Source organism: Syngnathoides biaculeatus, chromosome 7 (genome assembly GCF_019802595.1).
Source record: "Syngnathoides biaculeatus isolate LvHL_M chromosome 7, ASM1980259v1, whole genome shotgun sequence".
NCBI lineage: Eukaryota > Metazoa > Chordata > Actinopteri > Syngnathiformes > Syngnathidae > Syngnathoides > Syngnathoides biaculeatus.
In genome coordinates, this window is record NC_084646.1 from 12812755 (window position 1) to 12838645 (window position 25891).

The following is a 25891-nucleotide window of genomic DNA, read 5'->3' on the forward strand; positions in this document are numbered from 1 at the left end:
TTTTTTTTTTTCCTCCAGTAAAGGCCAAGCCAGCCTGAAGTTTCATTAATCCTCGCCGAAAGCAGCCACGCGGTAAGAGCCTGCACAGCTTAACTCATTCTAGTATTCTCCATTGTATTTGTTCTATAAATACACGCGAACGGCTTGCGCTTGTTGTCAAATTGCTCAAATCCTTCGTTTCTATCGACTTTACACCGTGCATTTCCACGCCGCTGCAGGTTCCGCCTGGGAGTCGGGGCAAACGGCTTTTTGAACCCCAAGCAATGGAGACGTTTGTCTTTTTGTTTTCCCTTTCCGCCCTGGGCGTTCTGTACTGCATGAACGCCATTCCCGCGCTCCAAGCGTAAGTCAAATCATGACCGTTATTGATTTCCCACCTGTGATTGGCATGTTTTTTTTTAATTTTTTTTTATTGTCGAACGATTGTTACTGCATGTTCTTGTCAATACTTACAGTTGCAATTTCCACAGTTGAAAGCTGAAGTGGTAGAAGTTGTAGCTCAGGCCTAAAACATCAATCAAAATTTTGTCCTGTGATTGGCTGGCGACCAGTTGGGGTGTACTCTGCCTCACACCCAGGGTCAGATGAGATAGGCACCAGTTCCCAAAATGGATGGCGGATTGATACTTAGGGTGTGATTCCCTTTTTTTTTTTTTTGCACCACTAAATGTAACCAGGCGGCACGGTGGAGCAGCTGGAAAGTGTTAGCCTCACAGTTCTGAGGACCTGGGTTCGATCCCGGTACTGCCTGTGTGTAGTTTGCATGTTCTCCCTGTGCCTGCATGGGTTTCCTCCGGGCACTCCGGTTTCCTCCCACATCCTAAAAAACATGCAACATTAATTGGACACTCTAAATTGCCCCTAGATGTGATTGTGAGTGCGACTGTTGTCTGTTTTTATGTGCGAGTGGCTGGGAACCAGTTCAGGGTATCTGTTGCACATAAGTGTAAAAAGTCACGTAACTACCCACTTCTAAAAAAAAAAATTCCCCGCATTTAATTGTCTCCAATTTATGTGCATGTTCAAATTAAATTAATTCAAAGTGGTCTTTTTTTCATTATACAGTGGGGAACTTACTTTTACACTTGTAGCAGTTAAGAATCTTAAAATATGACCCAATACATTGCCTGTATATTTAGGACAGGATTTAGGATTGAACTTGGAACTAATTAATTCGCTTTACATTTTTTCATTTACATTATTATAGGAAGTCCATTCTTGTTGTGAATACTCTAAAGTATTATGTGAAGGTACGGCAATCGTTATTGAAATGATGTTTCACCTCCACTAGGGGACACTTTGACATCAAACCTGAAGCTCTCTCAGGTTTGGAAAACCAGTTTTACATCAACGGTAGACAAAATCTTTGCTCGACATTTTTTTCAATAAAAACAGATAAGGCAGACCAGAGCATTTGTAAATGAGGTCAAATGTGGATGTGAAATAGTTTATTTTAATAACAAAATGTAATTGGATTTTTTTAAAAATAAAAATTTGAAATAATTTAATGAATACACCTTACATTAAAAATATGTGCAAAAATACTTTTACATGTAAAATAAATTTTTAAACCAATATTTACTCTCTATTAGTTACAATTAAATCTATTTATTGGGATAAAAAAATAAAAAATATATAAATACATATGAATAAATTGTAGGTAAAACCCGCATAGTTTTTAATGTAGCACCGAAAGTACAGGTGCCAAACTCAAGGCCCGGGGTCCAGATCCAGTCCGCCACATGACTTTATGTGGCCCGCAAAGCCAAATCTTGTGTCAATTTCAATTCTTGTAAAAATCTGAACCAAAATTTCAAATTGTCATATATCATAAATGATAAAGTTGAGACATTACAAGCATTTTTGTGTTACCACACGTGAAAAGTTGAAAAACACATGACCCTTGATTTATGATTCCAAAACTAGTACATAAATTGATGATATAAATATGATGAGATGATGAAATATTTTTTTTCTACAGTCATAACGGCCCTCTGAGGGAAACCGGAGCAACAATGTGGCCCGCAAGAAAAATGAGTTTGACACCCCTGAACTAAAGTAATACAGGATTCACATAATGTATCATGCGTAGCCAAACAGTGGCCCGGGGGCCATAAGCGGCCCGACCTGTCATTAAATCCGGACCATCGAGCACTTACATTTTCATGTAATATTAGAGTTTTACAACATTTGTTTCATTCATTTCGCTGCACCCCTGAATTGGATAATTAAAATGTACCGGATGACCCGAAAGTTACATGACACTTGCTTTTTTTCCATTTTCTTTAAAGTATCATTTAATAAGACCTAAGGCTATCATGATTAGGCTATGAAGTTTTTGTAGGCATATTGTTTTTCCTGATCCTTGCAAGCCAGAAGACATCGGGGCAATGTTGCAAAACAGCTACCTGCCAAGAAGTTTTTCTGTCCCCTTCTGCGGTTAAGGGCCAATCTGGGCAGCTTTACGGCCAGGAGACCACTAAGCGTAGTACAATTTCTGCTATCCATAGCAAGTTTCTCAAAACAGGATTTGATTTTTTTTTTTTTTTTTTTTTTTACAAACTGCACAGTGGAAGGCCTAATACTATCCACCAATGATAAAAGCACTTAACTTTCAGTGCAGGCATTCGTGCAAAGCCTAAAATTCTATCCGTATGAGTTTATTGGAACTCGGCATATACAAAGGTTCCATTCAGGGGATGTTTCGGACAAGGATAAAGGTTTACCTAGAAGTTCAAATTGTTCAGAAGCCTAAAGTATAAAAATTCTAAGCATTGTGTGCATAAATGTTCCAATCTTCAGTATTTGTAATGTTACACTGGAAAGTATTTTAGGCATACATAGTTCGTAATAGCTTGCTAGGCTTCGTATCGCCATTCCACGGCTGATTGATTAGGCCCTTTTTAAATCAAAAATGTGCTTTAACAAGCAGCACGCAGTTACACTGTACTGTAGCAGCATGTAGCAGGCACGCATCAAAAGATGAATGCTGCAGAATTTAACGAGGTAGAGACTGTGGTGGATGCGGAAAGTGTGACAAGGGTCAGCTCAATGTGAATCAGAAGGTTTTATGATGATAGAGAGCTTATATAATGGAAAAGTTAGACTTTTCCCTTGAACTTTCTACTGCTCCCGCTCGGCAACAAGATTCCATCTCATTTTATACTTACTTCTGCTCGAGCCGTATTGTATTGAGCAGCCAGAATAGAGCAATACATTCATCTTTCCTTCAGTTCAATGTCCCATTTCATTATAAAAAGCCAAAGAAAAAAAATACAGTTGCGGAATTAATATTTTACTCCACAATTATCAGAATTTTTTTCCTGTGAGGCAAAACTCAACTATCTCAACAATATTCCCCTCCTCTTTTTTTTTTTAATATTGACGTACACCCACTCTAATGACACTGTATTGTACTGAGCAGCAAGGGATACATGTACGCTACTTTCCTACTTTGAAATACATTCCACTTCCCGTTCTTTGTTCCTCATCCCATTTTCTCTCTGTCTCCTCTTCTACCTTTCCTTTCATCTTGTCCCGTTAGGGGTCGCCACAGCGTATCATCTTAGATGAACGCATATTTGTTTGGCACAATTTTACACCGGATGCTCTTCCTGACGCAACCCCTCTCCATTTAGCCTGGGAGAGAAGCTTACAGCACCTGGTATTCCCAGGTGGTCTCCCATCCAAGTACTAACCAGGGCCAAACCCGCTAAGCTTCCGAGATCTGATGAGATCAGGCGTTCCCTATGGAAGTAGATTAGTGCCACCAGGATTTGAATTTGAAATGTAAAGTGAAATCGGATTTGAATTTGAAATTCCACAGAAAACAGGATTTCAATTTGAAATCTAAAGTGATCACATTTTCAATAGTTGCATTTCAGTGTAACTTTTCAATGTCAACAATTTAACTGGCCAGAATTCGCTGTCTGAAATTCAACCGACTACAATTCGCTGTCTAAAATTCACCATCTGCGCCGCCAGGCAGGGTTACTTCAGGTCAGAACCCAACACCCAGCCAATCCAGTTACGCTTTCTTCGTATATGTGACGTCACGTGACTAAGAAAGCGGAACTGCGATTGGCTGGGTGTTCTGCCTGGTGGCACAGACGGTGAATTTTAGACAATGAATTGTAGCCAATTGAGCTCCATTTGTGTTTCCCAGATTATAGTACTGGTACCGTATTAGTTCTGCACCACTGTTTTGCTGTGTTGTAATGATTAAACACGTATGTCTGTTTCTCCAGGCCATACGTGATCCTGGTGATTGGCATTGCCGTACTGATTCTCGTATTCATCTTCTACCTCCTCGTCACTCGTGGCAACCCACCGAAAGACGCCTTATTCTTCGGTAATCTCACTGTCGATTATTACTTCCACATTATTTCTTGCTTCAATTGAAAATGTGTTTGACTGCAGAAGTTAATTAAATCCTCAGCAATGAGTTTGGGTCAAGCTCCGACGCTTGGAAAAAAAAAAAGTGAAAAAGGAAAGGATTTCCAACTTTCGCAACTTTGTATGAAAACAACTAATTGCATTCTGTGTGATTTCAGCTGATAGGCTGAAAGCTGCTTACGCTCGTCTGGCTCCAGCAGCTTAGCCCGACTGTTCTGTGACATGATTGACAAAACAATTTAGAGCAGAGGTGAGCAAAGTTTTGTGCTCAAGGCCCACGTCATTTGTAGATGAGGTAAAAGACAAACAAAAAAAGTGTATCTAATAAAATCAATACAGATGATTGTGATAAATGCAAAAGTCAAAGTTTTAAACTCTTTTTAAAAAAATCTAATAAAATAAATAGAATGTACACTAGAAAATGATTTTCCAGTATTTTGTTTAACTTTGTTGAAGTCAGAAAATATGGCTAACCATCTGTTTTAATCCCATGGTGTTTGATGGGCTTTAGATCAGGGTTTTTCTCTATATCTGTACTGACGTTTCTAATTCTTTGTAGAAATTAAAAAAAAAAAACACATGAGCAATGATTCTGCTGGGTCGGAGCGTCCCAATAATGATAGAGGCAAAGCTGAAACAGGTTCTCAGTAGTGATAGTGAGCCATAATCCCCGTATCGCAGCTGTCTGATTGCCAGAGATAAAAACTGGTTTGCCACAAGGATTACGGTGATGGTTGTATACGCGGACAATGATACGTGTGCGGTTTTGTGTTGCAACCTGTGTATGACCCGAGGAGGATTTGTTACAGGGCCAAAACACAATTCTCTCAGACTGAAAGTGACTCATGCAGATGAAGCTCCGCTACAGTTTTATGCATATATATTCTATTCTGTTTATAAATTATTCAAAACCTCTTTATAAAGGTACCTGGGGGCACGGTAAGGCAACTGCTTAGCCCGTTGGCCTCAGAGTTTGAAGGACCGGTATTCAAATTCGGGTCCACCTATGTGGATTTCGCATGTTCTCCCCGTGGTCGTGTGGATTTTCTCCGGCCACTCCGGTTTCCTCCCAGATACCAAAAACATGCATTAATTGATACGTTTCTTGTATCTGTAGTAATTTTATACATATATTTAACTTTTGCACCAGCCATAATGAAAACATTTAAGCTAGTTCGGCTTCCAAAAATCATGACATCAACTCAGAGTTATCCTATTTATCGCAACATAATGTAATAATTCATCAAGTCCAGAAAAAGACTCTGTGTCCATCGTATTTAAAGACTACAGAGGATTCTTACTTTTGACTAACTGTGTGTAGAAGCTCTTCACCAACATACACACACTTACATACGTGGGGCAGGTTTTCAAAACATGTCTTGATTATGCTTTATGCGTCTCTGCTCATTTTCATGCATCCCGGATGTGTGATGCACATCAAATGAGTTCCCTTTATGTGCAAAAAAAAAAAAAAAAAAAAAATCCCTAAATGTTGCCAATATGAGCTGTTGTGTGGAGATCTTTAAGGGAAGAAAATAATTTATTCCTTTTCAGAATCCGGTATCATAAATTATGGAAAAAGTGAACGTCTGAATACTTTCTGGATGCACTGTACATTATGTACAGTACAGTACATGACCTGATGATTGATACCATAATATCCACAGTAACGCGTCATTATCTAGCAACGCCCTAGGTTCAGTATTGCAACTTTTTGAGGACGGTGCTTATTAATATTTCATCAATTGGCAGTCATTCCTGATTTGTCCCTGGCTTTTTCAAGAGTAGCAGAGCAGACTTTTTGCGTAACGCATTGTAAAGTAGGGAAAGTGCAACCCATTTGTCATGTAGTGACACGTTGGGAAATTGCTTTCACGCAGAGGGAGGCCTTACGCTTATTCTAGGCCACAGAATGAAACCAACGGTTGGCGGCTATTCCGGGTAATAAAAAAAAAAAAAAAAGAACCTGTTCATAAAAGATTATTTAACGGCCTTTGTTTCAACTCGCTCCGTATGAGACTGGTGAAGAACCCTGTGGCCTTTCGGCTGAGGCGAGCTTTTTAGAGTGTTTTGTTTACCACACTTCTGATGCAAACGCCTCCAACCCTGTCCCTGCACTCAAGGCTTAATTTACAGGCTAATGAACACCTTTGTATCATGCATTCATTAGACTCTCAGAGTTGATGCCTTGCTGCAAGGATCGCAGTTCAGCATACGGTACAATGAAACACCTTTAAACTTGTAAAATTTGTATGAATGTCAGCACTTTTTTCTTTTTTTTTTTTTTTTAGACAAAGACTTTTCCTTCCCAGAATATAAGGCGTAATATTACAAAAAATAAAGCTTAAAATAGGACTTACTTACCCTGCTAACGTACAATATAATATTAGGATTTTATCTTGGAGTAATAAGTTATTCTCATAAGATTACAACTTTCTTTGCAAAGAAAATTGCATTGGTTCAAAACTACGCTAATTAAGGAAACCGGTTATGTATGGAAGTAAATATGTGCCACCGGGATTTGAATTTGAAATGTAAAGTGATCACATTTTCTATAGTTCTATTTCAGTGTAACTTTTCAATATTAATTTAACTGGCTATAATTTGCTGTCTGAAATTCAACTGGCTACAATTCGCTTCATCACGTGAATAAGAAAGCGCAACCGCGATTGGCTGAGTGTGCGGTTCTGACCTGAAGTAACCCTGCCTGGTGGCACAGACGGTGAATTTTAGACAGGGAATTATGATCAGTTGAATTGTTAACATTGAAAAGTTACACTGAAATACAACTATTGAAAATATGATCGTTTTACATTTCAAATTCAACTCCTGTTTTCTGTGGCATTTCAAATTCAAATCCTGGTGGCACATACAGTATTTACTTCCATCGTTATGAGATTCAAACAAACGACTAAAAGAGAATAGATTACATCAATGACATTAATCAGGAAAACACCATAACATACTGGGAGAAAGAAAAAAACCTTCACAGAACCGTCCATCCATCCATTTTCTTTGTCGCTTATCCTCATGAGGGTTGTGGAAGTGCTGGAGCCTATCCCAGCTGTCAATGGGAATGAGGCAGGGTACACCCTGAACTGGTTGCCAGCCATCGGGACAAACAGCCGCACTCACAATCACACCTTGGGGCAATTTAGTGTCCAATTAATGGTGCATGTTTTTGGGATGTGGGAGGAAACCAGAGTGCCCAGAGGAAACCCACGGAGGAACGGGGAGACCATGCAAACTGCACACAGGCAGTTCCGGGATCCCTTTTAGAACCAATGGAGCAGAATCCAAAAATGTCGTGAGACAGAATGCAGCACGTCAAATGACATGCTAAATAGCTCATACTGCACGAGGAGACTTTTCCCATCTTTGGGCCCTTTTACAGTTTTTGCAGAATTTTCCTTCACGTGTGTCATTGACCTGACCAGCGCCTTGGAGTACGATGGCATCATCTCCGGCTTTATGGAGTTCTATCGCAAGACAGTACGTCTCTTGGTGTCTTCATGACGCTAAGAACACAGATGCAGTACATGAAAATTGAATACGAACAAAAATGTCTTCTCCTATGTGTGCATTTCAGGGGGAGCCTTACCTGGGCACAGCCTACGCCATCATGATGTGCTACTGGGACGGAATTGCTCATTTTATCATGTACCTCATAATGATCGGGAAGATCATGGATAGGTGGGTGTCAAGTGGGAGTGGAAATGGGTGTCACACTCTTTGCATTTAGTTTAACTATCTTATTACTCTCTTTTTAAAAGTAACAATATTATAGAGTGTTATTTTTTATTGTTATATAATATTTTTTTAGGCGGGGACTGGAACAGAAAATTGGCATTTCCATTCATTTCAACGAGGAAAGACTTTTTGGGATGAGAGGATTCTGAGTTAGAAGCATGGAACAAAAACTTGTATCTGATGGCACCACTGAATAAGATTGTTTTATTTTCATGGGAGTGTCCTGTAAGTGGCATCACCTGTCTTATGTGTGGTCCGTCAGAAAAGGGTACCGCACACTGGGCCTGTTCTGGGCTGGCTCCCTGTGCGCCAACATGAGTGTGTTCATCACTGGCATTGTGGCAGGTGAGCTTCAGCCCGCACTGCCTAAATGACATCTTCGGTCAGGCCCGACATCTCCACTGTCATTTACCATCAACATCTTTGTTATCACCTTGCAGGGCGATACGGCGCCGAGATCCGTCCGGCCTTCTGGCTCAACTTCCTCTTCCTGCTGATGCCTGCGTGGGCAGCGGTCACACTGTTCACTCGGCCCAAAGACAGGCCGCTGATTGGTGGATATAACGTCAGTGAGGTGAAATGACGGGCGCTGAGAACTGTCACCAGTAGTGAGTGGGTGCCGGTTTGCATCCCTCCGTAGGCTCAGCACGCTCAGAGCATGAAGCTCATCTGGCGACCGATGGATCTAATGCTGATGCTTCTCCTCCTGGGCGCCATGGCCTTCACTGTCCTCCGAGGGCTGGTGAGAGAAGTGGCAAAAGTACTCACATTCTGTATTTCAATAGAAGTACAAAAACAAACAAACGAAAAAAAAAAAGACTTGTAAAAGTATTGATTCAACTCTTGCCTGTAAGTAAAATATACATACTCTGAAATGGTCTTAAGTAAAAACATAAAATTTTCACCGTCAATTACACTAAACTACATGATATTCAATATCTGGATTTTGCATATTTTAACATATTGCTGATTTTATAGTCTTTCGGTGCTTGCTGTTAATGTGCTGGGGTCAAAACAATAAAAACACTACTTTGGTGCCATTTAGTGACAGCTTGGTGTGAAGGATCCAAGTTGAAGTGAGTTGAGGAATTTGGATATATGTAGTGCTTTGCCACCATCTTGAGGCTTTTATAGGCAATTACATACCCTTATTGGGGAGGGCATAAGTTAATCGAGAAGTGTGAGTACGCAATCCCTATCAGCTGTGAAAAACAAAAGTTCACACTATATTCACACTCGCTTTGATATTTGGCACATATCTGTGCACAAAACAATTTCCCACTTTTATCAACTTGGATTATGCTCATACTGTGGAGAATAACAAAACTCATTCAACACCCTATTGAAGCAAGTTCTCATATCTTGAGTCGTAAAATTCCAAGTTAATGATTACTTGCTAAAAACAAAGTTCATCAGTTTGAACATTAAATATCTTGTCTTTGTAGTGTCTTCAAGTGAATATAGGTTGAATACGAGATGCAAACTATTGTATTCTGTTTTTATTTTTGCTTAACACCTCACAACTTCATTGGAATTTAGTTTCTAATCCTACTACTAATAAAACTTTGTACCTGATGGATGCAGTTCAATAGTGTACATCATTCTATAGCTAACAAACATGGACCAACCAAATCAAATATAGCACTTCACATTTTAACTTGCGCTTTTATCCGCCTACCGAGACGTGAGCTACTAACTGATAAACAATGCTGCACAATTCAACACTTGCTTTATCTTTTGCGCCATCATCCGTTAATTTCTATCCTTCTCCCGCTCCACTGTAGGTGGCGCTAGACTCGCCACTTGCAGCGTGTTCCTTCTACGCGAAGCACTACGAGCCCTACCTGCGGGATCCTGTGGGCTATCCCAGGGTGATGGTGAGTTGTTCTATTTACTCAACTAAATTACGTGATTAATGGCTATTTGGAAAAAGTACTTCTATCTATCTATCTATCTATCTATCTATCTATCTATCTATCTATCTATCTATCTATCTATCTATCTATCTATCTATCTATCTATCTATCTATCTATCTACTATCTATCTATCTATCTATCTATCTATCTATCTATCTATCTATCTATCTATCTATCTATCTATCTATCTATCTATCTATCTCAGGGCACAGCAACCTTTTTGAGGCTGAGGGCTACTTCGTGAGCACGGATCGTATGAAGGGCTACGTGACCTGTTTGCGGCAAATTTTAGACTCAATTCATTACACGTACATGAATATATTTTTGTTTTAATTTATTCTAGTAAATGACATTACAGGTATTTGAAAATTTAAATTCATGTAAGCAAGCCAGATTCAGAATTTAAAGCACAAATAATGGTAATTTGTGGCCTATGGTATTTTTGGAACATACCTCGCGGGCGGCTTATATGGTCCTCGCGAGCTACCATTCGCCCGCGGGCAACGCGGTGATGACCCCTGATCGATCTATCTATCTATGACACACACACCAGAAGAAGCACAATACCTATTGAATTTAAGCAAAAACTGTTGATTATTTTCATTCAATTTAATATGTCACCTTATGTGTTTTAATAACATTTTATAGAGTGATATTTTTCCCATTAAAAAAAAAACTTTCCGTAACATGTTTTGGGGTAGGGACTGGAATGGATAAATTGCATTTCAATTCATTACAATAGAGAAAGGTTATTTGAGGTTATGAGTGTTGTGACCTAGGAATATGTTCATGGAACGAATTTTACTCGTCTTTCAAGGCACCACCGTATTCTTGTTCTGCGCATCCGTTCTATGTCCGCAACACACAGTAGGAGAGTACTATTATATGAATAAACCCCATAATGTAGTTTTTCATACACAAGTGCCCTTGTCTGTTTTCCACGACACTAATTAAAAAAAAAGCCCTTTTATCATTGAGTACACAATGCACGCATCTGTGTATGCACTGTGTCTTTGCTTTGTTTCACACAGATAATCCTTTATCCACGCGACCCTCTCGCCTTTTGATTTCTTCGCAGTGACCCGTTGAGTGTAAAAAGGTTATCCAAGTTGTTTGTCCACGCACAATAGCGAGTCATTGATCAGAAGCTGCATACGCATGCTGAGAGCTTGATAAGCCATGCCTTCACACAGAAGCCCCCATCGCAGCGGGGCGGAGAAAGAAGTATGTGCTGCATACGAACACATACGTGTAGCTGCGAAGGAGTCAAACACAAGCTTTGTGACTATGGTTGAGTTATAAACTGGTCAATTTTCAAAAGTCTTTTTTGTCTTAAGTTGAAAGGAAAATTTGAGTTAGGATGGTAAATGGTAGCAGCAAAATTCAACACAAGCAGCACATATAACAATACCGACACATCTTTATCCTCTGCAAAACCTGATTTATATTATTGCAGCTTATGTGTGACCAAAGGTCTTCTGCGTTACATTATCAACATCTAGTGTCATTTCCGGCCTATGAACTGCGACTTTTTTCACACGCTTTCAACCCTGTGGCTTATGCGATGATGCGGCTAATTTGTGCATTTTTTCTAACGACCGCAAGGGGGGCACTCAAACGGAAAAGGTAAGAGTGAGACCAGTGGAATATATGTGCTGAGGAAGTGACATTTACCGGTATGTTTTTTTTTTTTTAACCGGACCTGTTAGCACCGCGCTAGCGTGTCGCTGTTGTGTTACTGCCATCTCTCAGTGATTCTTACCGGTATGTTATTTTTAACCGGCCCTGTTAGCACTGTGCTTGCGTGTTTCTGCCGCTTCTCAGTGATTTAGGTATTGATATATATATATTTTAACCGGCTCTGTTAGTGCTGTCCTACCTATTATGTAGCTGGCGTGGGTGTTTTTTTTCCCCAGGAATGTTTTTTTTTTTTTTACATTTTTATTCATTAAACCAGGCCTGTTCGTACTACAGTGTTGTTGCTATGTTAAGATAAGATAAGTTATTAAAACTTTGGAAACTCATTCTCTGTACCGTCTTTCTTTGTAAATATCTCGTGTTTCAATGTGGGCCCTTGTGGCTTTTACGGAGCTGCGGCGTATATATGTACCAAATGGCATTTCCTTTCCAAATGTACTGGGTGAGGCTTATAATCCGGTGCGCTCTGTAGGCAGGAAATTATGGTACACGACATCAGAGGTGTACACACATACCACAATGGCACATGCAGTACAGTATCAGGACCTTACCAGGAAGTATAAATCATGATGGACAAACATTATTAGGTTAATAATTGAAAAGGCATTACAAAAATGGAACAGATGAATGGCATTTTCAGTCATTCCAATGACGAAAGATTGTTAGCGATACGAGTGAATTAATTTGTTTCAGACTCAAACTGTCATCCCCATAAAACCTTTATCAACTGTAGCCATCACATTTCCACATTCTCAACTGTAGCATAAAATCTACTTCTCACTTCTGTATTTTTTTTCTGTGTTGTGAAAATTTAAACTTCATCATTAGAAAAAAAAAAAATCTGATTTTTGTGCTCTCATAGATGCTGCACATGTTCTTCTACGGGCTACCGCTGCTAACAGCGTTTGTTTACGGTCTCCTCAAGCCAGGCTGTACGTGGATGCCTGACTGGACTGTGTTTTATTCAGGAGCGATGATCCAGGTACTACTGCATGCGGCAAGGTCACCCTGACGATATGAACTGAGTTGTACCTAGTGTGGTTTTCTCTCCACAGTGCCAGTGGGCTCACATCGGCGGGTACCTCCACCCTCACACAAAAGCCCCCTATCGTATCCCGAACGGTGTGTTCTGGCCTGTGCTAGCAGCCAATCTGGTGTATGCCGTCACCCCCCTCCTGGTGGCTTTGCGTGTGCGCAGTAATCCTTATTTTTTCCTGAGGGTCGCCCCCTTCCCTGGGCAAACCGGCCTGCCGAATAGTGAGGAAAAAGATACCAAGTACAAAAATAAATAGCTCAAAATATGGGACAGTTTGACTTGGATACCAAAATAAATACGAACCTGCATGTCATAACTTGGCTTTAATAAATGCCTCGTTTTATATTTGCGGCCCTCCACATAGATCCTTACATGCAAAACGGAAGAAGTTTTTTTTTTGTTTTTTTTTAGTAAAAGGGTAGACATTTTTTTTTTTTGGACAGCGATGACTTGCAAAAGCCTTGATATGCATTACAATACCAGCATATGGCTCGGTACAAAAGAAACCATTTCCCCCTCAGTTGTGCCTTGTGTCTCATCCTGTGTTTGTGTGTGTGCACTTCATCATTTCTTTTATATTTCCTCTCCTCAGCGCACTCTTTGTGTGGGCGGCTTGCTTAATTATTTCATCATCGCCTTTTGAAAAATACATTGAACAAGCGACAGTGGATCTCTGGATGTGTTTGTGTGTGCAAACAAACAAACACGCTCAATTGACCAGCAAGCGGAGAGGAAAATGTTCCATTTGTGCGTTTGAGCCTTTCGCACTGTGAGCACTTCACATTGTTGGTATGAAAGGCATTAGGCTGAAGAAAGGGAAGATTATGACCACAACCTGAAATAAGACCCATGAAGCTTTTTTTTTTCTTCACAAGAATGATTCTGTGTCTGAAGTTCACATTACTTGAGAGTGACAAAAGAAATTTCGGTTGAATGAAGCTTTTCAGAACAAATCCATCATGGACTTTCACATTAATATTACAACATGAAACAGGTGGCGGTGCATGATTGCTGGAGGGCATCTTATTGGTTGGATGCAGAAAGAGAATATAGATATGATGATTGAGTGGGAGGGAAATCAAAATAAGCAATTTGCATAATCCAAACTTGCCACACTTTCCAAATTCACAGCACTTAACCAAACCACTTAGCCTAACCCTAACTAACTTCAAACCATTGATTCTAAACACTACCCAGATACCCAAACTCTTCAGTAAACTACACTTGATACATATCAACTAACCCAGTTCTGGCTTCCCTCAGAGGGTGTGTTTTTCAATTGGTAACAAAAATGCTTGTAATATCTCAACTTCATCATTTATGGTAATCCATCCATTAATTTTCTTTGCCGCTTATCCTCATGAGGGTTGCGGGGAGTGCTGGAGCCTATCTTAACTGTCAACGGGCAGGAGGCGGGGTACACCCTGAACTGGTTGCCAACCAATCGCAGGGCACATCGAGACAAACAGCCGCACTCACAATCACACCTGGGGCAATTTAGAGTGTCCAATTAATGTTGCATGTTCTTGTGGTGTTGGAGGAAACTGGAGAAAACCCACGCAGGCACAGGGAGAACATGCAAACTCCACACCGGTGTGGCCGGGATCGAAGCCGGGTCCTCAGAATTGTGAGGCCAACGCTTTACTAGCTACGCCACCGTGCCGCCTTATGATAAGGACATTTTAAAATTTTGGTACAGATTTTGCAAGAATCATGAAAATTGACACTCGAGATTTGGCTCTTTGGGCCACAAAAAAAATCATGTGGCGGGCCAAATCTGGCCCCCGGGCCCGAGTTTGACACCAAAGAAATAACCCATACCTCTTCCTACACCCAGTTCAGACCTACAAATTATTGCCACTCACTTTAATTAATTTACTGCCAGCTGTTTACAAAGCAGTTGTCCATATTGCCAGCCGTTTGAAAGCATTTTGACAAAGACTTGCAGAATGTGTTTTGTGACAATATACTGTAAGCAAGCACTTAACCTACCAAAAGATAGAATAGGCTCTCTTCTTTTACCAGAAAAAAAAAAATGGTTCAAGCTGTCTCCATTCTTGAGTAAATCAGCAGTAGAACATGGGATGGATTTATCAAAAAGTGCCGAAAAATTTTCCTTTCTACAAATTGCCTCGGTACATAAACTGTTACATATACATACTGTACACCGCTCAAGTGTCAGGCAGCTAAACGTGTGCAACTTCGAAAGTGTTTGCATTTTTCTTGCTTATAATTAATGTGGCAAGCCAGGATTCCACCTGCACAATCTTTTGTGCTGAGCTCAAATCCATTGACAAATACTGTACATCATACAGCTGGTGGTAGTAAACCGTTGGATTCTGTTCAACGAATATAAAATACACAGCAGTGAATGAGTTAATGACTCTTATGACAATTAAACCAACAACTAACCCTAATCTTAAACAAACACTAATCTTTGGGTTAATATCATTTAAAATGAACAATAACCCAAACCCTGGTCTTACCACTAACCCACCCCGATGGACCTTTACGCCTGGTGATCTTAAGCTCCGCTCCCTTAGCAATAGTGGCTATGTCCCACAAGCTTCCAAAATGGCGCCTGAAAAGAACAGGTTTGAAGTCGATTCTCTATTGTGTATTCCGGATAATATTGGGATATGTTTTTTGCCAAATTAGTCAGACTTGTCCAAGAGAGTTCTACAGGGAGGTCTCAACTATTTCACGCAAGGATATGTACACGGAATTGAGATTTTGGATGGAGCCGGACGCAATGTCACAGTTACAGCGAACCATTGGCGATCGATGCAAAAAAGTCCGACGCCTCACAAACTTCATATTGAAATCCAACAGGATAAAATAGTGGAATCGTACTGCACATGTAAAGCAGGGTGAGTACTTTTTACTTGGAAAGATCATGAGTAATATCATTACAGTCTTTATAAGTGAGTTAGGTTCGATTTTCTACATTTAAAAAATGCTGATTAACTCAGTCAGCACCGTACTCACCAGATGAAAAAGTTTGACTTGACTCGTAATGGAACCCAGTGCTCTGTCTTAAAAGTCTAATGTGATACAAATAGGCAAATACACATTTCTCTTGCATGACATCGCACATTTACATATCACTAACCCGACTCTTTGGGATAAAACATTACACACTTTATTCAGTAAGTTAGTGATAAATTAAAGTGAAAATTGTTCTCCTGCAATGCATAAAGCACTGATAATAGTTCAATCAAACTCAGATAAGATACTTCTCCCTCACTTACCTTTGAATATACAGCCTTATGTTTGTTGCTATTGTTCACATTTTGTTGTACGTGCGCTCTTCCGCAAGCCTTAATCCATCAGAGACACTTCGTCAACTGTGTTTTAGGCTTTGGAAAATGAATCAACCGGGCCCCTTGTAACCTAGCCGTATATCTGTAATCAGAATTGCACGTTCCCCTAGTGCATCTGAGGACCATTTTCTTCACAACATTAACTTTTCCAAGCGCACGCTACTGACAACCAGCATTGCTTGTGGGACAACATGGCGGCAGGGGCGTGTCAAGCCAGGGGTTAAGACAATGCGGCTGTCTGATTGGCTATTATTTTATGAGTGACTGACAGGTCGGAAAGGTCCATTGTAACACTTACCACTAAACCTAATTTAACACCACCCATAAGCCTAAATACTAACAAAAACCCATTATAATTACAAACCTAATCCTTCTGGTTCCTCTTCTTGAAAAGCATTATTTGAGAAAAATTATCTTTTTTAATTGCTCTCACTGATCGACACAATCTACGCTGTCACTTACCTCAGTCTATTATTTTACCTTAGTCTACTGCAGTTATATTTTTTAGCCTATAAAACAGAACAACAACGTGAAGTCTTAATCATCCACACATCACATCATGCTCGTTCATCGACTACGATACGCATGTCAAGTAGTTAGTGTTATGTAAATCGGCTCCCCTATGGACCTTTCTCTCTATTCAGCAGCTCATGCGCACATAAACATTGCAGATCTCCGGCAGTGCTCCGCCACACCGGACCCGCTAAGCTCCTAAATGTTGTTGTTTTGACGTTTCTGACCCAGAGTCAAGTGATTCATCAATTTACATTGGAGACCTATCTCCCCTGCCATCCATCATAAAGTGAACGCCAATGTGAAAATGTGCGGCTGCATGGCCTAGTATTGATTTTCATTTTTATATACAATGGCACTAAACATGAAATGTGTTTAGATATTATTATTATTATTATTTCGAATCTAGTGAAGGAAACTATGGATGTCAATCATTCTCATAGGATACAAAGTGTACTTTTTTATGTCTGTGTCCAGCTGGAATCAGCATTAAAACCCAAAGTGATGGTTTCAGACTTCACCGCCCCACCTGCATCACAGCAGCAGATCAGTTTCTTTTTTAATATTTTCTTTGATTTCATAAACATGAACATCATTTGAGCTGCTTTTCCCCAACAGTAAAACTTTTAAGTATCCTAATACCTCTATTGGTATCAGTTTTTTTAACCCATACTGAGGGCTAAATTAGCTAAAAAAAAAAACAAAGATACTTACAATTTGTGACATAATTACATGTCATAAGAAAAAGCAACACTGAGCCCACCGTGGCCATGCCAAGACTGTTCATAAACTGAAAATAGTACATGAACCGAGCTAATTTTTCTTTAAAAATTCAGCTTGTAAACCTAATCTAAATGTGTACATTATTTTCCTGGCCATGTTTGCAGTTAAATGTAACACATTTTGGGAATCAGGGCTGATGATGTGCCTTGTATTGTCACTTGTTTCTGAGCTGATTGAAATCTGTGAGTCGTTCCAGGGCTACTTGCTAATCTTAACTCGCTCCACTAACCATAACGACTTCATGTGCCAATACCTCTAACCCCAAATCTAACCCTCACCATAAACTTTAACATTGAAGACCGACTTAACTGTGACAAATTTTGCGTTTGTGAGTACACTTGCTTTCCCAGCTACTAACCAACAGCAGAACACTAAAATAAGTACTCCCCAAAATTATTATGAGCCCATTTTGACACTTGAATGATGCAACTGTATCACAATTCTGTGAAAAACAAAACAAAAGTAACAAGCGGTGCTTAAAGACATTTCCTTCGCCATGGATCATGACTGCAAGACAATCGGTATATCAATATATATATATTGTATCATGCGTGTTGCACTGAGGGAAAGATAAGGCTCGTATATCTGTTCTGTGATGCCCCAGGCCTCAGGGACATTTGGATTTAGATCAGGATGTTGTTTATTCTGCCCTGAGTGGGCCACAGTCCTATCTGTGTGCTTTTTTTTTTTTTATCTGCAGGTTCTTTCATTTTCATTCCCACAGAGGGTTGCTTCGTGCCCGTCGCCCTCAGGATAGTCAGATCAAACAAATGTGAAATATGGGACGCAGGGACGCAGCATTTTTTTTTTCCACTGTAAAAGTTTAGTGCACTTTGTGCTGGATGTCTTTACACCAACTTTTTAGCGACTAAACTCTTTTATCTGGCAAGGAACAATATTGAGCCAAATAAGTGGGTGTTCAAAACTCTTTGGCATTAAAAAGGGGTGCGTGCATGGGCTTAATATCCATCCATCCATCCATCCATCCATCCATCCATCTATCCATCCATTTTCTTAGCAGCTTATCCCCACGAGGGTTGCAGGAGTGCTGGAGCCTATCCCAGCTGTCAACAAGCAGGAGGCAGGGTACACCCCAAACAAGTTGCCAGCCAATCACACGGCACATGGAGACAGACAATAGTTGCACTCACAATCACACCTAGGGGTAATTTAGAGTGTGAAATTAATGTTGCATGTTTTTGGAGAACACCCATGTAGGAACAGGGAAATCATACAAACTCCACACAGGCAGGGCTGGGATTGATCCTGGGACCTCAGAACTATGAGGCCAATGGTTTCCAGCTGATCCACCATGCCACCATGGGCTTAATATGTTAGGGAAATTTTTGATTTGATAGATTAAGAAAAAGATGGTTTTTAACACAAGTATTAACCTTTAAAACCATGCAGAAAATTATCATTGTTTTGACTTTGGAGGGTGCCGGGGAATGGGGCTATAGAGCTCATACACCTACGTCACCGAAATCACATGACTAGCCATACTGCCGGTCAAACAAAGCATTCTTCAATGCTCAGTCGGTTGGAGACGGCACAAAAATATGTCTTATCGCATGACGCCCATAGTTTTATCTGATACCGTTAAACATTTAGAAGGTGATAAACGCGTACGTGGAAAAACTAGTGACACTTGGCAGAGAGGACGCATATTTAATGTCAAAGTCGATGTTTTTGTCGATAATAAAGTGGACTGTAAACCCGCTTCCGCTTGTCTTCGACAACTGGATCTATACATGTATCTGGTGAGTAAGTTGTCAAAATTTACACAGAAGAGTTTGAAAGCGTTGGACGCATGCAAATACTTTGTTGCTGGATCTGTTCTCAATCAAGAATAAATCCCACATAGCAATGGAGCCACTCAGATCTTTTCAATACAAATACCAATATTCAAACAAATGACCCCTGGTTTTGCACAAACTCGCATTCATTAAATATGATTGAAAAAAAAAAAGAGCATGTTGGCTCACCTGTACACGGAAGCCTGTTGCGGCCACACGTTAAATTTTGGTAAACCTCTCCAAGACAGATATTTTTTTGAAATATGTTCTCAAATCACTCCAATGCATATTTAAAAAAAGAAAAAACGCTGGGATAGGTTTCAGCCACCGTACATGGAAGCGTGTTGCGGCTGCACGTTAACCTACGTAAACATCACTGTGACCGACAGCTTATTTTCTTTTTTAAATATGAATTGGACTTATTTGAGAACGATGCATATTTAAAAAAAAAAAAAAAAAAAAGTCTGTTGGAGAGAGGTTTACTGAAGTTTCATGTATGGCCGCAACACGCTTCTGTGTACGTTGGAGACAACTCCCTGTCGTATGTTATTTCTTTTAAATACGCATTGTTCTCAAATGAGCCAACTTGGCATTGTAAATACTCCTTGGTAATTTGAGATTGAGAAAAGTAATTCCTACCTGAAATGAAGTGATCACTACACAGTTGTGTGTATTTGGTTGGGCACAATCCATCACGTTTAATTGCCGAAATCCATCGATATTTTCGGGTCTTTTAGCTGGTACTCCATAGAATGACCACTCTGAATACCTGTCTTGTCTGTTGTGATAACCATTAGCACAACAAGTCTCAGGTATTGTGAATATTCGGCTCCGGTTCAATGTCCCCCACACTGTCGAGCAGCTCTTTTTGACTGGCAATATGCGCCGTGAAAATGGGGACGTCACGTGCACGAGCTCTTTAGTAACACTTTTGGGCTGTTGAAAAAGACGTGTAGTTTAAAAAGTTTGGGAAAAGCAGGTCAACAATAACAATAACCCTCCAAAAGCATGGCCAGAAATGAATGTTTTCTTTCTTTTCTTACTTTGGTGTTTGGGCAACTCTGTTGGTGTGTTGAAGAAAGGTGTGGTCACTTCAAAAGCAAGCAAAAAATGGGCCGTGTTTGACTTAGATGTGGAATAGACTGGGGTGGTGCAACAATCCCGCTTGGGTGTCTGACAAAATGCATATTAAAAAGGCTGCTCGACAATAAAAGTCATCCTTCAAAATCATGCAAAAATGGGCATTGTTTTTTGACTTTGGCATAAAAAGAGGCTGAATTCCTGGGAAGGAAGAGCACGCAAACCCTGTTGGTGTATTGAAAGGTGTGTGGCTTAAGACGATTTGGAAAGGCTGATTTATCGTACGAGGAACACTTCAAAGATTTGCAAAAAAAAAAGGGCATTGTTTGACTGGCGTGGTGGATGCGGGAGAGAGGGGGGATGCCAACTCTGCTGGGGGTAGAAAAAGCCACATTATAAGAAAGCTGGGACGACAATAAAAGCAGGTAAAATCATGCAGAAATTGGCAATCTTTTGACTTGGTGTGGCATGAGAGGTGCGTGAGTTTAGAGTGACGATGGGGGGGTAGATAGTGAAAATAAAAAGTGACTGCCCAACAAATGGGGTTGTCTCGACTTTCTTTGTAACATGGAAAGTGCAGTCAAATATGCACCTCTCTTCTAGGAAATGAATTCCAGTGTGAGCTTCTTGGAATTGTTCAATGCAGTGAGGTTGGTGATGTTCATGGATGGCGAGGCACAGCCTGGGTCAGAGTTACAAATTAATTATCCAACCAGAGAGGCATATTTGCCCTTAATTTAACTACCTGACATTAAAAACTGGTAAGTGCGTATTTTCTGACCTGATGTTTGGAGCTGATCTTTAACCTCCGGCATTGACCTTTCTTAATCAATTAGATCTCGTTTAGCAGTCCAGTTTTTTGAAATTGTTTGGCTTTCATTTTGAGCAAAATTTTAGAATGCGTGGAATCCGGCTGCCTCTTCACATTCATCCCAATTGCATCAATAAGATGCACATACACGGTAAGAAATTGGACTAGTCCATAGCATGAGAAGCGACGGATATGGCAGTCAAAATGATAATGATACATTAAGTATTTTAAGTAAATTTGAAAAACAGGTATTAAGACTGAAATAAAAACAATTGGTTTAAATTAAAAAATAAACTTTATCAATCTGTTTTTATGAGATTGTTGGAGGCCCTTGGACTCTCAGGACCTTCCCTGCGTTAGTGTACTTCTAACTCCACGTTAGTGAAGCAGAGTACTTTGCACATTTTTATCTATGGTTTTAATGGAATCAGCAAAACTAAATATGCAATAAGAATTTTAGGTACATCAGCCTGAATATGGAAGATTGGAATGCATATTAAAAAATGTCTGAAAACATTAAATTGGAGATGAAACAGAGTAAGCTTTTTGCCATGTACAAGCCTCCTTAACCAAATTAGTGAGGCACGACAAACAAGTACTTTTCTTGAACGGGTTTATTGAAGACACTCCAATCGCACTGTGGAAACTGCACAAAAAATAATGGGAATTCAAGCTATTTACATAAAAGCAAAAACAAAGAACAACATGACTACACAACTTCACATGGATCAATAATATAGAAGAAAAAATACCCCGTTAGCTGCTGCGTAAAAGAGAGAATTGAAAGCTTCCTAAACTGTGAGGTAACCTCGTGAGCTATGGCACCATCTCATCGGCTTCCAAGTACTCAGCTGACTACACGGAAGCAGCAACGGGAAATAATAAAAATTTGGGCATGCAAGAAATAACGTGAGACTTCGCCCACAAAAAACAATCATCTCCCCAAATACCAAACAAAATGTGAAAAATGCAAATGAGCTCCAACTATACATCTCCGCTCCCACGAAACCAATCAGCATCACCAACCCGATGGAGACATTTTCAGATCCTGCAATCGAAGGAGAACCTTGGATTTTTCTTGCAGCACTTCCCTTCTGGCTCAGGAACAGGAAGTACACAAATTCAGCAGTTTTGGCTGGGAAATCTAGAAAACTGTTGGATTCAAAAATTCCATCCATTTTCTGTACCGGTTATCCTCGCCAGGGTCGTGGACGTGCTGGACCCTATCCCGGCTGACTCTAGGGGATAGGCAGGGTCACTAGCCAAAGCACTAAAATGTATTATTTTATTTAATCGTTCTCTATGGATATTTTTACACTTTATAGTGCAGGTGAGGCGTTGCTTCCCCTGAGCGCACATCCCAGGTTCAATGTATTGATGCCTCAGTCACCTGCATTTTTATAATCGCTTTCCAGCAGAAAAAAAAAAAATACTTTCTGGAATCAGTGAAACTTGCAATCGATTGTCTGCATCTTCCCCAGTGTGTTCATTATTGCATGACGGTGTGAGGTAGCCAGGAGGTCAGCACAGCTGGAAGGTATTTGCTGAACGCCCTCAGGCGTGTGGGGGGTTTGTGTGTGTGTGTGTGTGAGGAGGGGTTAAGGTGGGGTGTGGGGGCAATACAAGACAATATTTAAGCCTCTGTGATGGCCAGCACTCCGACAAACAAGCATGTTAGTCCTTGTTAGGTTCTGTTCTATTGGAGGAAAGGCTTGTTTTGTGGTTTCCATCATTTTTGAAGTAAAAAAAAAATTTAATAAAATATATATATATGTACATACACATATTTCTCCACATGTTATTAAGAGATTTTTTTTTCTGGTTTAATGAAAAAGGTTGAACCTTTTGGCTATAATTCCAAAAAACGGCAACTTTGCCTGGTATTTAACTCCCCATAGTCAAACGTTAGATACGGTGAAAGAATTATGAACGGTTCAAAATAGCAGTCAGTGTGAGCACAGAACCACAACGGTTCTGATATAAAGCAAAAACATGGCAGAAAACATCGATCTGTAAATTATTTGGGGTTAACATGAGTTTGAATGTGTATTTCTGAATATGACCACGTTCCAGTGACAGGATCTTTGCACACTTGTGCGCCCATATTATCTAACTTGTTTTCTTTCAAATTTCCTCTCTCGAAAAGATTTCCATCCATCCATTTATTTTCTTTTGCCGCTTATCCTCACAAGGGTCGCGGGGAGTGCTGGAGCCTATCCCAGCTGTCAACGGGCAGGAGATGGGGTACACCCTGAACTGGTTGCCAGCGAATCGCAGGGCACATCGAGACAAACAGCTGCACTCACAATCACACCTAGGGGCAGTTTAGATTGTCCAATTAATGTTGCATGTTTTTGGGATGTGGGAGGAAACCATAGTGCCCGGAGGAAACCCACACGGGCACGGGGAGAACATGCAAACTCCACACAGGCCAGTCTGGGATTGAACCCTGACCTCAGAGCTGTGAGGCCAACGATTTCCCAGCTAATCCACCGTGCTGCCAAAAAAAGATTTTTTAAATATAAAATTGGAGTGTACATGTCGTAGGCCACACTAATGATGAAAAAAAGCTTTGAAATGGTGAAAAAAGTTTTGAAAGGATTTTTCTTGATCGTATTTTCTTTTTTTATATAAAAAGTCCTGGCATTTGAATTTGGGTGTGCAGATTTTTTTGGATTCACTGTCTGTCAGTGCGTCAGGTAACTTCAGCTTCACCTGGATATAATTATAATTAAAATTTCTGACATTTTTTTCATCTGAATAGAAGAAAATACTTTTGATTCTGTGCAAATGGAGAAGCATGTTTGGGCTCTTCTTACTAGCTAGAATGGCAGTGCCAGGAGGGAAGCGCTAATGACTGGGCGCTCAGTGATCAGTATGGCTGACTTTGTGCGCGTGCGTGTGTGTGTGTGCGTGGTGTGTGTGTGTGTGGAAGGGGGAGGGGGTGGATAAGTTGAAGGTGCCTGACAAGTGTTGCTAGTGCCAAATGTAATTGGCTGTGGCCGGGTGCCATGCTTGGTTGACATCCTGTGGAATATCATTTTCCTAATTAACACAAGCCTATAATACTACTAATGTGGATGAAATGTCAAAGTAACACACTTAAATATATGTACTAATTAAAAGTAAGTAGTAAAATTAAGAAAAGAAGCTCGGAACTGAAAAAAGTCATTACTGTTACCCACTACACTGCCGGGAAAATGATTGCACTGCAAATGTCACATGCAGTGACATTTAACACAGAGTGTGTGTTTTTGCAATGACTCGGATAATTTCTTTGCAAAAACAAATACACCTTTGTCAACAAGGAAAATGTTGTGAGCTATAAAACAAAACAAAAACAAACAAAAAAAATGTTTTGTAGCTTGCTTCTCTGAAAACCACTACAAATATACAATTATACGTATAGTTACATATGGTTATGGTTACATCCTACTCAGGATACTGAAAAATTGATTGCAGGAAAACATTGTTAAAGTCCTAAAACAAATATTTGGTATGACATCCCAAAGGAGTGTGTGACCAGCATGGTTGTTCCACTCCTCAGACTCCTGAAATAATCATTTTTAAGTCCTTGTAAAGTGAGAATAATCTTCTAGATTTGATACACCACAGACTGTGTATAAAATGACGCTTCAAATTTGTGAAATATCAAAGCATTCTCTTTGCTCTCCAACACTAGAAGTGTCCTCCGATTGCACTGAAACCATGACCCACTTAACTGTCAATCAAAAAATTAATAAAAATTGATACTACTTCGTCACGCGTTTTTGTTTCATAACTACAACTTTGAGCTGCAAAAATATATCCGCTCATACCTGAAATCAATCCCAACAATTATCTTCAAAGTACTGTACATAGAAACAAATCTCTCACTTTACAGAGTCTGCTAAAGAAGAAATTATATGAAAATCCTACACCAAATTAAGACGTTTACATCTTCTTAGCAAATCCCATTCTTAAATTACTGAAACAAAACATTTTGGTTCAGAGTGTACCCTGCCTCCTACCCAATGACAGCTGGGATTGGCTCCAGCACTCCCGCGCCCCTCGTGAGGATGAGCGGCTCTGAAAATGGATGGATGGATGTTTGGTATGCCATCCTACAGCTGTGCGTGACTCACACAGAAAGAAAACCCGGGATGACCTTGCTGATCAAAGTTGCCGATTTTTAATGATTTGTCTTGACTGTGTGAACTTGGATTGACTGCCACTAAATTAGTCAGCAAAGTCCTTCTTGGTGCACTATGCCATGCATATTTTAAGGAGGCCTTCCGCACTTCATTGCTCAACTAAGTTGGATGTTTTTTAGGGGAGCCCAAATGGCGGCTAAAGGCCAAGTCCCTTTTATGTAAGAGCACTTTTAATGGTTTTAAGTTGCTGCTTTGAGCTTGTTTGACATAGCAGAAACTGCCACTGCCTACCAGTCATTTTGACACACTAACACAGGATACTGCAAAGAAATAAAGTAAACTATTTGCACCACACTTGCCAGAGGGAGGAGTTTGTAAGATATTAAGGATCTGGATAAAGGCGCAGACACTTTTTGTTTGTGGGGGGAGGTCTGAGCTTTACTGCAGTTCCTTAAAAAAGTGGCTGTCCCTTAAATAAACACCTCACTTTTCCCGGCAGGAAAATTAAACAAACGTTTTCCACCCATTTCAACTCTGTTGCCAACCAAAACAGCAGCACGTACCAAACCAAGTAGCAGTTAAAAGGGGAGTTTGCAATTTTGTCAAAACTGTCAGTATGACATGCAGTACACAAGGATAAAGATTTGTGAAAGAAA

The 25891-nt window shown here is 40.1% G+C and overlaps 1 protein-coding gene and 1 long non-coding RNA gene across 2 annotated transcripts in view; one reads left to right on the plus strand and one right to left on the minus strand.

The window, feature by feature from the left end:
• tm6sf2b (transmembrane 6 superfamily member 2b) lies at positions 1–13052 on the plus strand. The gene is made up of 11 exons (XM_061824180.1): positions 1–72; positions 219–343; positions 4248–4351; positions 7790–7887; positions 7985–8088; positions 8408–8490; positions 8586–8710; positions 8786–8887; positions 9930–10022; positions 12623–12742; positions 12816–13052. The coding sequence occupies exons 2-11, from the start codon at positions 264–266 to the stop codon at positions 13050–13052; spliced, it is 1146 nt and encodes a 381-aa protein (XP_061680164.1). The 5' UTR covers positions 1–72; positions 219–263.
• LOC133503057 (uncharacterized) overlaps positions 8590–25891 on the minus strand; it is a 27429-nt gene continuing 10127 nt past the window's right edge. The window contains exon 4 of the long non-coding RNA XR_009795612.1: positions 8590–8884. This is a non-coding gene — a long non-coding RNA (uncharacterized LOC133503057). The remainder of the gene's footprint in view (positions 8885–25891) is intronic.

Coding starts and splice junctions, on each gene's coding strand:
- tm6sf2b (XM_061824180.1), top strand. CDS start 264: ATGGAGACGTTTGTCTTTTTGTTTTCCCTTTCCGCCCTGGGCGTTCTG. Junction 8,089..8,407: donor ATCGGGAAGATCATGGATAG/GTGGGTGTCAAG, acceptor GTGGTCCGTCAG/AAAAGGGTACCGCACACTGG. Junction 12,743..12,815: donor ATTCAGGAGCGATGATCCAG/GTACTACTGCAT, acceptor TTCTCTCCACAG/TGCCAGTGGGCTCACATCGG.